We start from the raw sequence: 12,095 nt of genomic DNA on the forward strand, positions 1-12,095 counted from the left end.
GTATAAGATACGCCTTCTAGTTGTTTACGGTTTGCGTTTTATGGTTGTTTGAAGTTTTGACCAAGACTTGAACATTTGAGACTGACCAGGTACCAGGCCACGGCCATTGTCGCGCCGCGGAGCAATTTGTCGCGCCGTGGCCCAAAGGGTGATTTTAGAACATGTTTTTCAGGCTTTCTGACCTTCAACATAGGCATTTGTCGCGCCGCGGAGCCATTTGTCGCGCCGCGACAATAGCCTGTCTCATCCGAACTTCAGCAAACTTGTTTTGGCCATAACTTTTTGACCGTAACTCCGTTTTCGATGAATCAAATATCGTTGGAAACGTAATAAGATTTCCTTTCTAATGGTAAGGTTTTGAAATGTCAACTCAAACTTTATTACAATCGTTCTAACATGCTTTTATACTTGATTCTTGCATGAAACTTGACAACGTGATTCACATGCTATACTATTCGAGTCGTAACGAGCCATAGGACTAATTGAACACATTTCACCCGACCTTGTGTCGTAACCGGTTAATTGATATAACTTACTTGTTTAGGTCAAGACTAGCATTGTTCTTTGCACACGTTTACTTGTTGAAGTACTTTACTACTCGTGCACTCAAGGTGAGATCATAGTCCCACTTTTACTCTTTTAACTTACTTTTGGGATGAGAAAACATAAACGATACTTTTGAACTAAGTGAACACAAGAACGGGAAAACAAACATTCTACATACGAGTTTAGAACGAAAATCCTCAATCCGATTATCATTAGTTACATCAGATGGTGTAAGCGAGAACTTATGTTATATGGCCATATGGGTTTGACAAACCCTCATTCAAACGGTTCGCTACCGTTTACGAATGAAATATATTTTCGGGAACAGTGTTGTTCTAGCACTAATTGATGGGGTATTCAACGGACGGAACGTTAAGCTTTGATAATTGGGTGCTCGTGAATATTAACTTTTAGAATGTACTATGGCTTTATCGATGTTACAAATCTTGTGGTTCAACTTACTATTACTCATTTACTTACTTAAACCTATGATTTCACCAACGTTTTCGTTGACAGATTCTCTATGTTTTTCTCAGGTCCTTGAACTTAGGTGATACATGCTTCCGCTCATACTATTTGATACTTGCATTGGATGTCGAGTATACTTGCATACGTGGAGCGTCTTTTGACTACTTTTAATCGTGTCGCATGTGTTTTACACAAACTTTAAACATTGTTATGTACTTGTTGTGGAAACTACTTTTGTAAACTTTGAAACACCCTTATTTATGAAATGAATGCGACATACTTTTCGGTCAAACTTTGTTATAAAGACTTACGACCATGTAATGGGACCATACGTAGATGACGCCGTCATTTGACGATTTGTCGGGGTCGCTACATACAGTGAACTTGAGCCTAACATATACAATGCATTAACACGAAAGAGAAATAAAGAAAGAGAAAACTCGACCAGAAATAGGTAAGAATGTTGGGAAAAAACCCATTATCTCAATATTTTCTCCAATTGGTTAACGAACTTGAAAACAAGCCGAGAAAATAGCCGATACAGTGTTGGAAACTCAACGACAAAGTATATGACCACCGTCTCGTTTAATCACCAAAAGGGGAAAATATTTGAAATAATGAGTTAAAAAAACCCAAACTTTAGCCTATTCCCACTTTTGCGGCTCGATCTACATCAAAAAATTTTGGGTTAAATAACCAATTGTGCCAATCTAAATTGCCTTTCTTCCATCGAGACTTGATCCATTCAAAACTTTTGGATTGGATTTCTGAGATTAACATCAGTCCACTAAGAGGATTTTTGCCAAAGACATGCTCGTTTCGATTCCTCCAAATAAAATATGATGTGACCCAAATAATTGCTTGCCAGATCTTAGCACCTGTAGAGGATGAGAGGCGCGAGTTGTGGGGTTTAGAAATGTCCGCGAGAGATGTGACGTTGATACTGTCCAAGTTCCACCACCTGCCAACTCTATTCCATATGTCAAGTGCGAATTTGCAGATTAGAAGTGTGTGCCTCACCGATTCTAGATCATCGTCACAGACGGGGCATCTAGTCGAATTTAGATCAATTCCCCGTTTATCAAGTTCGGTTCTGACGGGAAGTTTGTTTTGTTTAGCCCTCCACACGAAAATTCCGATTTTTTGCGGTAAAAGAGAATTCAGTTCAGTAGGCCCGAAAGGAATAGAATTAGGTGCTGAGAGAGTGGTTAAAATTGATATAAGAGATTTGGAGTTGAACCGACCAAAGTTGTTGAACTTCCACACCCATTCGTCTTGTTTATCGGGAACAAACTGATAGTTAAAAAGCAAGGATAGCAGGGAATTTAATTCACTTTCCAATCTCCATTTAGGAGGCGAGGTCCATGCCCAATTAAAATTAATGTTTCCGCAAAAGTGAAAGACACGATCAGAGACCAAAGCATCCTTGTGTGATTCGAGTCGGTAAAGTCTTGGGAAAGAGTCCTTGAGAATTGCAACACCACACCATTTATCATGTCAAAATTTCGTATCCGAGCCATCGCCTACAATTCTTACAAAAGCGTTAGAAATATCACACCCTAACCTGGTTAGGGTGTCTTCAACATTAATGATATCAAACCAAAATCTCCCTGAAAATTTTTTCAAGTTATGGTCCTTAGAGTTTGAAAGACAACCCAACCCGCCGTTTTGCCCATAAATACTTTTGATTATTTTTGCCCAAAAAGAATCTTTATTTGTGAGAAAACGCCACCACCATTTAGTTAGAAGTGCAAGATTTTTGAATTTTAACGATCCAACATTTAACCCGCCATATTTATAAGGAAGTAAAATTTGGTTCCAATTAATCCAAGCTAACTTTTTGCAATCATTCGACCCACCCCAAAAAAAATTCCTGCGTAAACCTTCAAGTTCTTTGAAATGTCCTGTTCATATCGATTATAAACGTTCCATATTAATTGATTTCGTTGCGAGGTTTTGACCTCTATATGAGACGTTTTTCAAAGACTGCATTCGTTTTTAAAACAAACCATAACCTTTATTTTATCGACAAGGTTAAAAAGATACCACCTAGATTATCCAGAAATGATAATCTAAAAATATCACACTTACACACTACCAATAGATATTAGTTTACAATATTAATATGTTACAACAAAATAAATCTCGAATGCAGTTTTAAACAATATTATACAAGCATGCTGACACCAAATCTTGTCCATATATTAGCATGCAACAGCGGAAGCTCTTAATAATCACCTGAGAATAAACATGCTTTAAACGTCAACAAAAATGTTGGTGTGTTATAGGTTTAACCTATATATTTATCAAATTGTAATAATAGACCACAAGATTTCATATTTCAATATACATCCCATACATAGAGATAAAAATCATTCATATGGTGAACACTTGGTAACCGACATTAACAAGATGCATATAAGAATATTCCCTATCATTTCGGGAAATCCATCGGCCATGATAAAACAACATCGAAGTACTAAAGCATCCGCAACCATGGATGGGGTTCATTAGGCCCAATAGATCTATCTTTAGGATTCGCGTCAATTAGTAGATCGGTTTACTAATTCTTAGGTTACCAAGCAAAAAGGGGCATATTCGGCTTCGATCATTCACCCATATAATGTAGTTTTATTTACTTGTGTCTTTTTCGTAAAACATTTATAAAACTGCATGTATTCTCATCCCAAAATATTAGATTTTAAAAGTGAGACTATAACTCACTTTCACAGATTTTTACTTCGTCGGGAAGTAAGACTTGGCCACTGGTCGATTCACGAACCTATAACAAATATGTACATATATATCAAAGTATGTTCAAAATATATTTACAACATTTTTAATACGTTTTACTGTTTTAAGTTTATTAAGTCAGCTGTCCTCGTTAGTAACCTACAACTAGTTGTCCACAGTTAGATGTACATAAATAAATCGATATATATTATCTTGAATCAATCCACGACCCAGTGTATACACGTCTCAGGCTAGATCACAACTCAAAGTATATATATTTTTGGAATCAACCTCAACCCTGTATAGCTAACTCCAACATTACTGCATATAGAGTGTCTATAAATAATATATATACATGGGTCGATATGATATGTCAAAACATTTGAATACGTGTCTATGGTATCCCAAGATTACATAATATATTAGAATACATGTATAATACAATATGAGTTAGCTATGATATGATTAATATAGATTTGTTACCAATTTTCACGTAGTTACAACAAGCAAAAATATCCAATCTTGTTTTACCCATAACTTCTTCGTTTTAAATCCGTTTTGAGTGATTCAAGTTGCTATGGTTTCATATTGAACTTAAGTTTATGAATCTAAACAGAAAAAGTATAAGTTTATAGTCGGAAATACAGGTTACAAGTCATTTTTGTAAAGGTAGTCATTTCAGTCGAAAGAACGACGTCTAGATGACCATTTTGGAAAACATACTTCTACTTTGAGTTTAACCATGATTTTTGGATATAGTTTCATGTTCATAAGAAAAATCATTTTCCCAGAAGAACAACTTTTAAATCAAAGTTTATCATAGTTTTTGATTAATTAACCCAAAACAGCCTGCGGTGTTACTACGACGGCGTATATCCGGTTTTACGGTGTTTTTCACGTTTTCAGGTTTTAAATCATTAAGTTAGCATATCATATAGATATAGAACATGTGTTTAGTTGATTTTAAAAGTCAAGTTAGAAGGATTAACTTTTGTTTGCGAACAAGTTTAGAATTAACTAAACTATGTTCTAGTGATTACAAATTTAAACCTTCGAATAAGGTAGTTTTATATATATGAATCGAATGATGTTATGAACATCATTACTACCTCAAGTTTAGTAGTTAAACCTACTTGAAATGATGAAAAAATAACTTGAGCTTCAAAGGATCTTTGATGGCTTGGAAGTTCTTGAAATAGAATCATGACACAAAAACAAGTTCAAGTAAGATTATTACTCGAATTAAGATAGTTATAGTTATAGAAATTGAATCAAAGCTTGAATATGAATATTACCTTGATTTAGAAAGATAACCTACTGTAAATAACAAAGGTTTCTTGATCTTAGATGATTGCTTGGAATGGATTAGGAAACTTGGAAGTAAACTTGTAAACTTGGAAGTGTTCTTGATGTGTTCTTGAGTAATTATTTTTATGATGATTATAGGTAATAACCAAAGCTTGTATTTGATGATTTTTGCTGGAAAAATAGTAACTTAGACGTTCATGGAAGTGTGTGTGTGTTTTGAGAGAGAATTGGGAAGAAAATTGGAAGTGAAATGGAGTAGGTGGTGAGTGGTGAAGGTGAGTGGGGTTAAAAGGAGTTCTTGTTTTTGTTTCCTTACTCATAAGTCATGCTAGTTGTCTAATTGTTGGTTCCATGTGTTTGTTGACTATCTAGGGCTGCTAAGAGCTGAATTATTATGTGTATATACCAATAGTATATACGTCTAGGAGCTGAGTATTGTACGAGTACGAATACGAATACGGTTGCATACGAGTAGAATTGTTGATGAAAATGAATGAGAATGCAATTGTAAGCATTTTTGTTAAGTAGAAGTACTTTGATATGTGTCTTGAAGTCTTTCAAAAGTGTACTAATACATCTAAATACACTACATGTATATACATTTTAACTGAGTCGTTAAGTCATCGTTAGTCGTTACATGTAAGTGTTGTTTTGAAACCTTTAAGTTAACGATCTCATTTAATGTTGTTAACCCATTGTTTATTAAATCTAATGAGATATTAAATTATTACATTATCAAGATATTATGATGTATGAATATATCTTAATATGATATATATACATTAAAATGTCGTTACAACGATAATCGTTACATATATGCCTCGTTTCAAAATTCTTAAGTTAGTAGTCTTGTTTTACATATGTAGTTCATTGTTAACATACTTAATGATATATATAATTATCATTTTATCATGTTAAATATAGTGTAACAATATCTTAATATGATACATATGTATTTAATAAGACGTTGTAATAACGATAATCGTTATATATATCGTTTCGAGTTTCTTAACTTAGTAGTCTCATTTTTATGTATATAACTCATTGTTAATATACTTATGGAGATACTTACTTATCATAATCTCATGTTAACTATATGTATATCCATATATATATCATCATGTCGTTTTTTTACAAGTTTTAACGTTCGTGAATCGCCGGTCAACTTGGGTGGTCAATTGTCTACATGAAACTCATTTCAAATAATCAAGTCTTAACAAGTTTGATTGCTTAACATGTTAAAAACATTTAATCATGCAAATATAGTTTTCAGTTAATATATAATCATGGAAAAGTTCGGGTCACTACAGTCTTTTAGAACCCCAAGTGGTGCTTTAAAAAGAGAGAAGTAGTATAGAGGTATGCTACTCAAAACCGATTTTAAAAGTGTAAGTCAACCCCCATAGGAAATAGATTTGGCTTTCCAATCTTATAGTCTTTTTTTGAATTTTTCAAAAACGGGAGACCAATTTTTATGTAATTTTAGATTAGCCCCAATCGGTAACCCCAAGTAAATGAAAGGAAAGTTACCTTCTTTGCACCCGAACCAAGTGGCAAGAGAGTTTAATTCACTTTTTGAAGTACCGATACCATACACACAACTTTTATCGAGATTAATTTTTAACCCCGAGAGATCTTTAAAACATTTAAGGATTTTTAAGATGTGTCTTACTTCCGATTTGTTCCATTTACCAAAAATAATTGTGTCGTCAGCGTATTGAAGATGTGACACTTTAACTCTATCATTTCCAACCTCGACTCCATTTATCAACTTTTCTTTGGTTTCCAAGTTAACCCAACCCGCCGTTGTACACTAACTGCCACCAAGTCCTCATAGTTTCAAGCAGAAAAGGCTGTTGTAGCTTAACATCAACTAAATCTCCATTTTCCTTTAATTTTCGAAATTCAAAAAACTTAAAGTTCTTCATCTTCAAACTTATCAATTTAAATCAAAACCCTAACATCAATCTGAACATTAACAAACTCACAATTACAGATATAAACGAAACAATATTATACACATTATAAGCAGATTATTCTTAATTGTCGTTACCATCAGTCCATCACGAAATAAATATGATCGCAAGCTTTAATTCTAACAATATTTTCATTCTATGCTCATACAATCACACCCACCTACATACTGTAGTGCTACTCTACTCACAACTTTTAAATAAAACAAAATTTATGTTTGTCATATTCGAAAGAATACAGAGTGTGAATTTGTTGACGTTAAAAAAGTCTTAACACAAACTTTTTATGACTAATCTCTATCTATATTTGTCATACCAAATTTGTATTTAGCATATTACTGTATTTGTATTTAAAATTATTTTTCAAAGCAAATCACCACAACTAAAATACATACCGTCAACCGCTATTGTTGCAGGTTACCAAACTTCAAGGTCACCGGAGGTCGCTTTTTAAGATCCGTCGTACCTCAGGTTGTTTTTTTAGATCCAGTTGCCGAAGGTCTCTTTCTGCGATCTAACATCAATGGCCGGTTGTTGGTACGCTTAAATGAACAGCTCCGATTGGATTATCTAGGGTTTTTTTTTAATTGGGAAATCGTCGGGCTATTGAGGTGATTTAGGAATTGTAGCGTGTTTTTCTAGGGTTTAGATATATAGGATCGATTGATGAGGCGATTAAGGAATTGAAAGAGGATTAAGAGATTATTCAATTTTCTAGGAAATAATGAAGCGTGCATACTCTGTATGATAAGTACTCCGTATAATAAGTGAAGCTTTTTTTAGCTGATTTTTTTTTAAATTTTATTTCTTTCTCTAATTACTAATTAATAATACAATTTATATTTAATTAAAAATTAATTAGAATTATTACATCATCAACATGACCTCAGAATTTTTCTTTTACTTTTTAATTTTTTTTATAGAGGGGAAAAACTTGTTTTATGACATCATCTAGTTAGCAATTTAAAAGCATTGTAAGAAGTTAGCAAAATATAGTGATTAAATGGATGGGTAGAATGATATTGAGTTGATGTGCAACGATCTTATATTAATGTTAACTAAATTTCTTAAGACAAACTAGTGTCTTAAACATTGCTTATAATTGAGTATTAAATAAAGTAATAATCCAAATTTTGAGCAAATAGTTTGTTTAACATAATACGGAGTATAAACTATTATTAACCCAACCCGATTTGACCACAGTTTGACCTGACCGTTTGACGTGTTAAAAAATCTTACTTGTTATTGTTTAGACCCTCTATATATATATATATATATATATATATATATATATATATATATATATATATATATATATATATATATATATATATATATATATATATATATATATATATACTCCAATATTTAAACCTCTTGGCGTAGCAGAGTGGCCATCAAATTCCCTGTAAAGTAGGAGAACCGGATTCGAATTTTGGTAATGTTTAAAATCGAATTAAAATGGTCTCTTGATCGGAGGGGCAGCACCAATGTGCGCAATTCATTCGGTTATGAGTTTTCGTCGCTTCAGGGCTCGTCAACCAAGATTTTTACTCGCTAGTAGAGACTCAGTGTGATTATAGCTAGGGAGGTTTTATGTGGAAAAAAGAAATCTAATAATTAAGGGATACAAACTGAAATTATACAAATATTGCATGTTAAGCAGTTTGAGCTAATGGAGTGATGTTTCCAAGACAAAAGGCAACGAGGTGCAAAACTAAAAGATGATAGCAGGCTCACATGGGCCTTCAACTAAATAAATTAAATTAAATATACTTATTAAAGTAATAAAAATCTAGTGAATTCGAGAAAAATTGACGTGGACTACCAGATTACCACCAACATCGAAATATGCTTTTGCCAAATAATATCTTATCGTTTTAAACCTCAAATCTGGATTCAGATTTCTAATCATATGATCTGTTTAATACAATAAAACCAAAACAACACTAATAAAAAGTACGGAGTAAAAAAATTTAGAAAGAGTTAAAGCTACAGATAAATAAAAGTAATATACTTTTTCTTTTATCCTATTTTAATTTATATATTTCAAATAATATCATTGTAGCATATAAACTTTTAGACAATATATTAATCTCAACAAAACGTTACATGTTACCGGTTAATATAATTACGTGGGTTTTTCGTTTTTTAAAGATGACATGGAATAGATGTCAACAAACCTCGAATTTTATGGAAATCATTTCAGGTTGAGAATGAATTTGCCTCCGGCGAGCGTGTTCATAAAAAATGAACTTTCAGCTCAAAATCAAACCTCTCAGGTCTTGATCGATGTTTAGAACACGTAACAAAGTAAAACGGTGGCGCCGGATCTGTGGTGATACCACCGGATCTGGTGGTCAAATCTCTCGATCTACATCTCCGACGGTGGTACTTAACGGCTCCAACCGACGATGGTACTCACCGCCTCTGACGGTGGTACTCACTAAGTAACCGGAGACAAATCATCTTAAAATATGCGACAGTGATTACAGAAAACCATGACGACGACGTTGGTGGTTGTTGGAGACGGTCACATCATGGCTAAGTCAGGATTTTTGCTTATTGGAGGCACAACATAATAACGCAATGTATCGAATCATAAAATTAAATATAATAAGTGATTTAGTGGAAACTAGGGGTGAACATGGTACAATACCGGTACCAAATCGCTTGGTACCGCTTTGTTTTTCACTATAATGTGAGTACCGAATACCATTCCGATATAATTAGTCCGGTACCGGTATATGTACGGTAAAAATAGGTGCTATACTCATTTGGTACCGATTTACGTTTTTAAGTTTCTGTTTACGTTTTAACTAGTTTATAACCCGCACATTCACGGGTATTTATCATACAAGATTTAAAAAAAAAAATTCTTAACCACCTATATTTTTTTGAAAAACAAAAGCACAATTTTATTAGTGTTGGAACTGTACAAACATAGTACTGGTACGTATACAAACTAAAGAGAAGAATATGGACAAAATAAACAATTCAGCAATAACTAATATTCATCAAGCTTCTTACAAAATAATTGGCGAAGGTTTGTATAGCAAAAGATTTCTAATCAGAAATCTCTTTCACTCACACCACCTATATAACCAATATACATGTTCAGTTTTTTAAAGCTTAAAAGCATTATGTTCCATATCAAATGTAAATAAACCATAAGAGCGGTGGGAGTGGAGGGTGTCACTTACCCCGTCCCACACCTCGTTCCCAGTCGCCCCACTCCCCATCCCTTGATCGAGGTTCAGTCGCGGCCTCGTCAGTCACCCAGGTGACGGAAATTTGGGGTTCGGTTTATTAAAAAAAAAAATACATCTAACGGCTCTATATTGGACCGTTGGCTTTTTTTTTTCTTTTTTTCTTTTTTAATGCTATATATACACAACACATATACAAACACAAACACAAACACAAACACATATCATTTTACATCCATTTTACTCAACATATACTCCCACAATCAAATCCAAATTCTATCATCTAAATAAAAATATTTCTTTAAAAATGAGTAATTCCGACGAAGAAAGTTTGGTTAACGCAATGAAAAGTATATTTGCCTATCGAAATAACGTGGTAATACGTAGAGAGGTCGAGGAACAAAATGAGGCTCAAAGCTCAAGACGAAAACGTCGCTATATTCATCGTGATCGTGTAGAAGCGCACAATCGTTTGATGAAAGATTATTTTGTTCAAGATCCGAAGTATCCCCCTGAATATTTCAAACGGCGTTATCGAATGTCACAAAGTCTTCTTGAAAAAATAATTGAAGGTATATTTTCTTACTCTACTCGTCCCAATGCACCAAAGTGGTTTACTTATTTTCAACAACGTCCCGATGCACGTGGTGTTCTCGGAGTATCTACTATTTTAAAAGTCACTTCTGCCATTCATCAACTAGCATATGGTGATTCACCGGATCTATTTGACGAATATTTACAAATTTCAGAGAGAACATCACGCGAGTCTTTGCAAAATTTTACAAGATGTATTATAGACTTGTATGGTAATGTATACATGAGAGAACCGACCGAGTACGATATACGTCGTTTGTATCATAAACATGAAGAACTTCACGGCTTTCCTGGAATGCTTGGAAGCATTGATTGTATGCATTGGGCTTGGGGTAAATGTCCAAATGCATGGAAAGGGCATTTCACCCGAGGCGATCACAGTTACCCGACAATCATGTTGGAAGCCGTTGCATCGTATGACAATTGGATTTGGCATGCATATTTTGGAATGATCGGTTCGAACAATGACTTGAATGTCCTTAATGCATCTCCATTGTTTGATAGTTTACTAACTGACACGGCTCCTCAAGTTCCATACGAAATTGGGGACGTTGATTTCGATCGAGGCTACTATCTTGCCGATGGGATTTACCCTTCGTGGGCTTCTTTCGTTAAGGGATTCTCAAGTGTTGTTGACGCAAAAAGGAAATACTTTACAAAGAAACAATCTGCAGCTCGTAAAGACGTTGAGAGGACATTTGGAATTTTGCAAGGTCGTTGGGGTATTTTAAGACAACCTGATAGGGCATATAGCGTAAACAAAATCAAAAGAATCATGTATGGTTGCATCATATTGCACAACATGATAATTGAAGACAATGGTTTTAACATCGCTGAAAATAAATCTTACTACTTGCCTGTCAACAACCTACAAGGATCAACTTGGTACGAAAGGTGTGATGTATATGCCGATAAGACAAAAGAGCTGCGTGACAAAGACGAGCATGAGTATCTTCGACATACTCTAGTTTCGCATCTATGGCATAATTGTGATGACGAAATAGTTAACGAATTGTAACTTTTTAATCGCGATAACGTAATGTTTTTTTTTTTAATTTTTAGGAATCGTATGATTTTTTATTATTAGGAAATGTAATGTTTAATTTTTATTTTAATGGAAGTTATTTCTATTTATGTTAATTTTTATAATTATATTCATTTATGTCATAATTAAAATCATAAAAATAATAATAAAAATATAAACTGACATGCCCAACTGACAGAAGTCACCACTCCCCACTTTTTCTGACTCAGCAAGTCAGGC

General features: G+C 33.9%; 1 protein-coding gene across 1 annotated transcript; it reads left to right on the top strand.

Moving 5' to 3' along the window:
- Nucleotides 1-10,544: 10,544 nt before the first annotated feature.
- On the top strand, nucleotides 10,545-11,849 carry LOC139841342 (uncharacterized). Its single transcript, XM_071831564.1, has one exon. It carries the CDS (start codon nucleotides 10,545-10,547, stop codon nucleotides 11,847-11,849), a length of 1,305 nt encoding a protein of 434 aa, XP_071687665.1.
- Nucleotides 11,850-12,095: the final 246 nt, after the last annotated feature.

Source organism: Rutidosis leptorrhynchoides, chromosome 4 (assembly GCF_046630445.1).
Source record: "Rutidosis leptorrhynchoides isolate AG116_Rl617_1_P2 chromosome 4, CSIRO_AGI_Rlap_v1, whole genome shotgun sequence".
In the NCBI taxonomy this organism is placed as follows: domain Eukaryota; kingdom Viridiplantae; phylum Streptophyta; class Magnoliopsida; order Asterales; family Asteraceae; genus Rutidosis; species Rutidosis leptorrhynchoides.

Coding starts and splice junctions, on each gene's coding strand:
- LOC139841342 (XM_071831564.1), top strand. CDS start 10,545: ATGAGTAATTCCGACGAAGAAAGTTTGGTTAACGCAATGAAAAGTATA.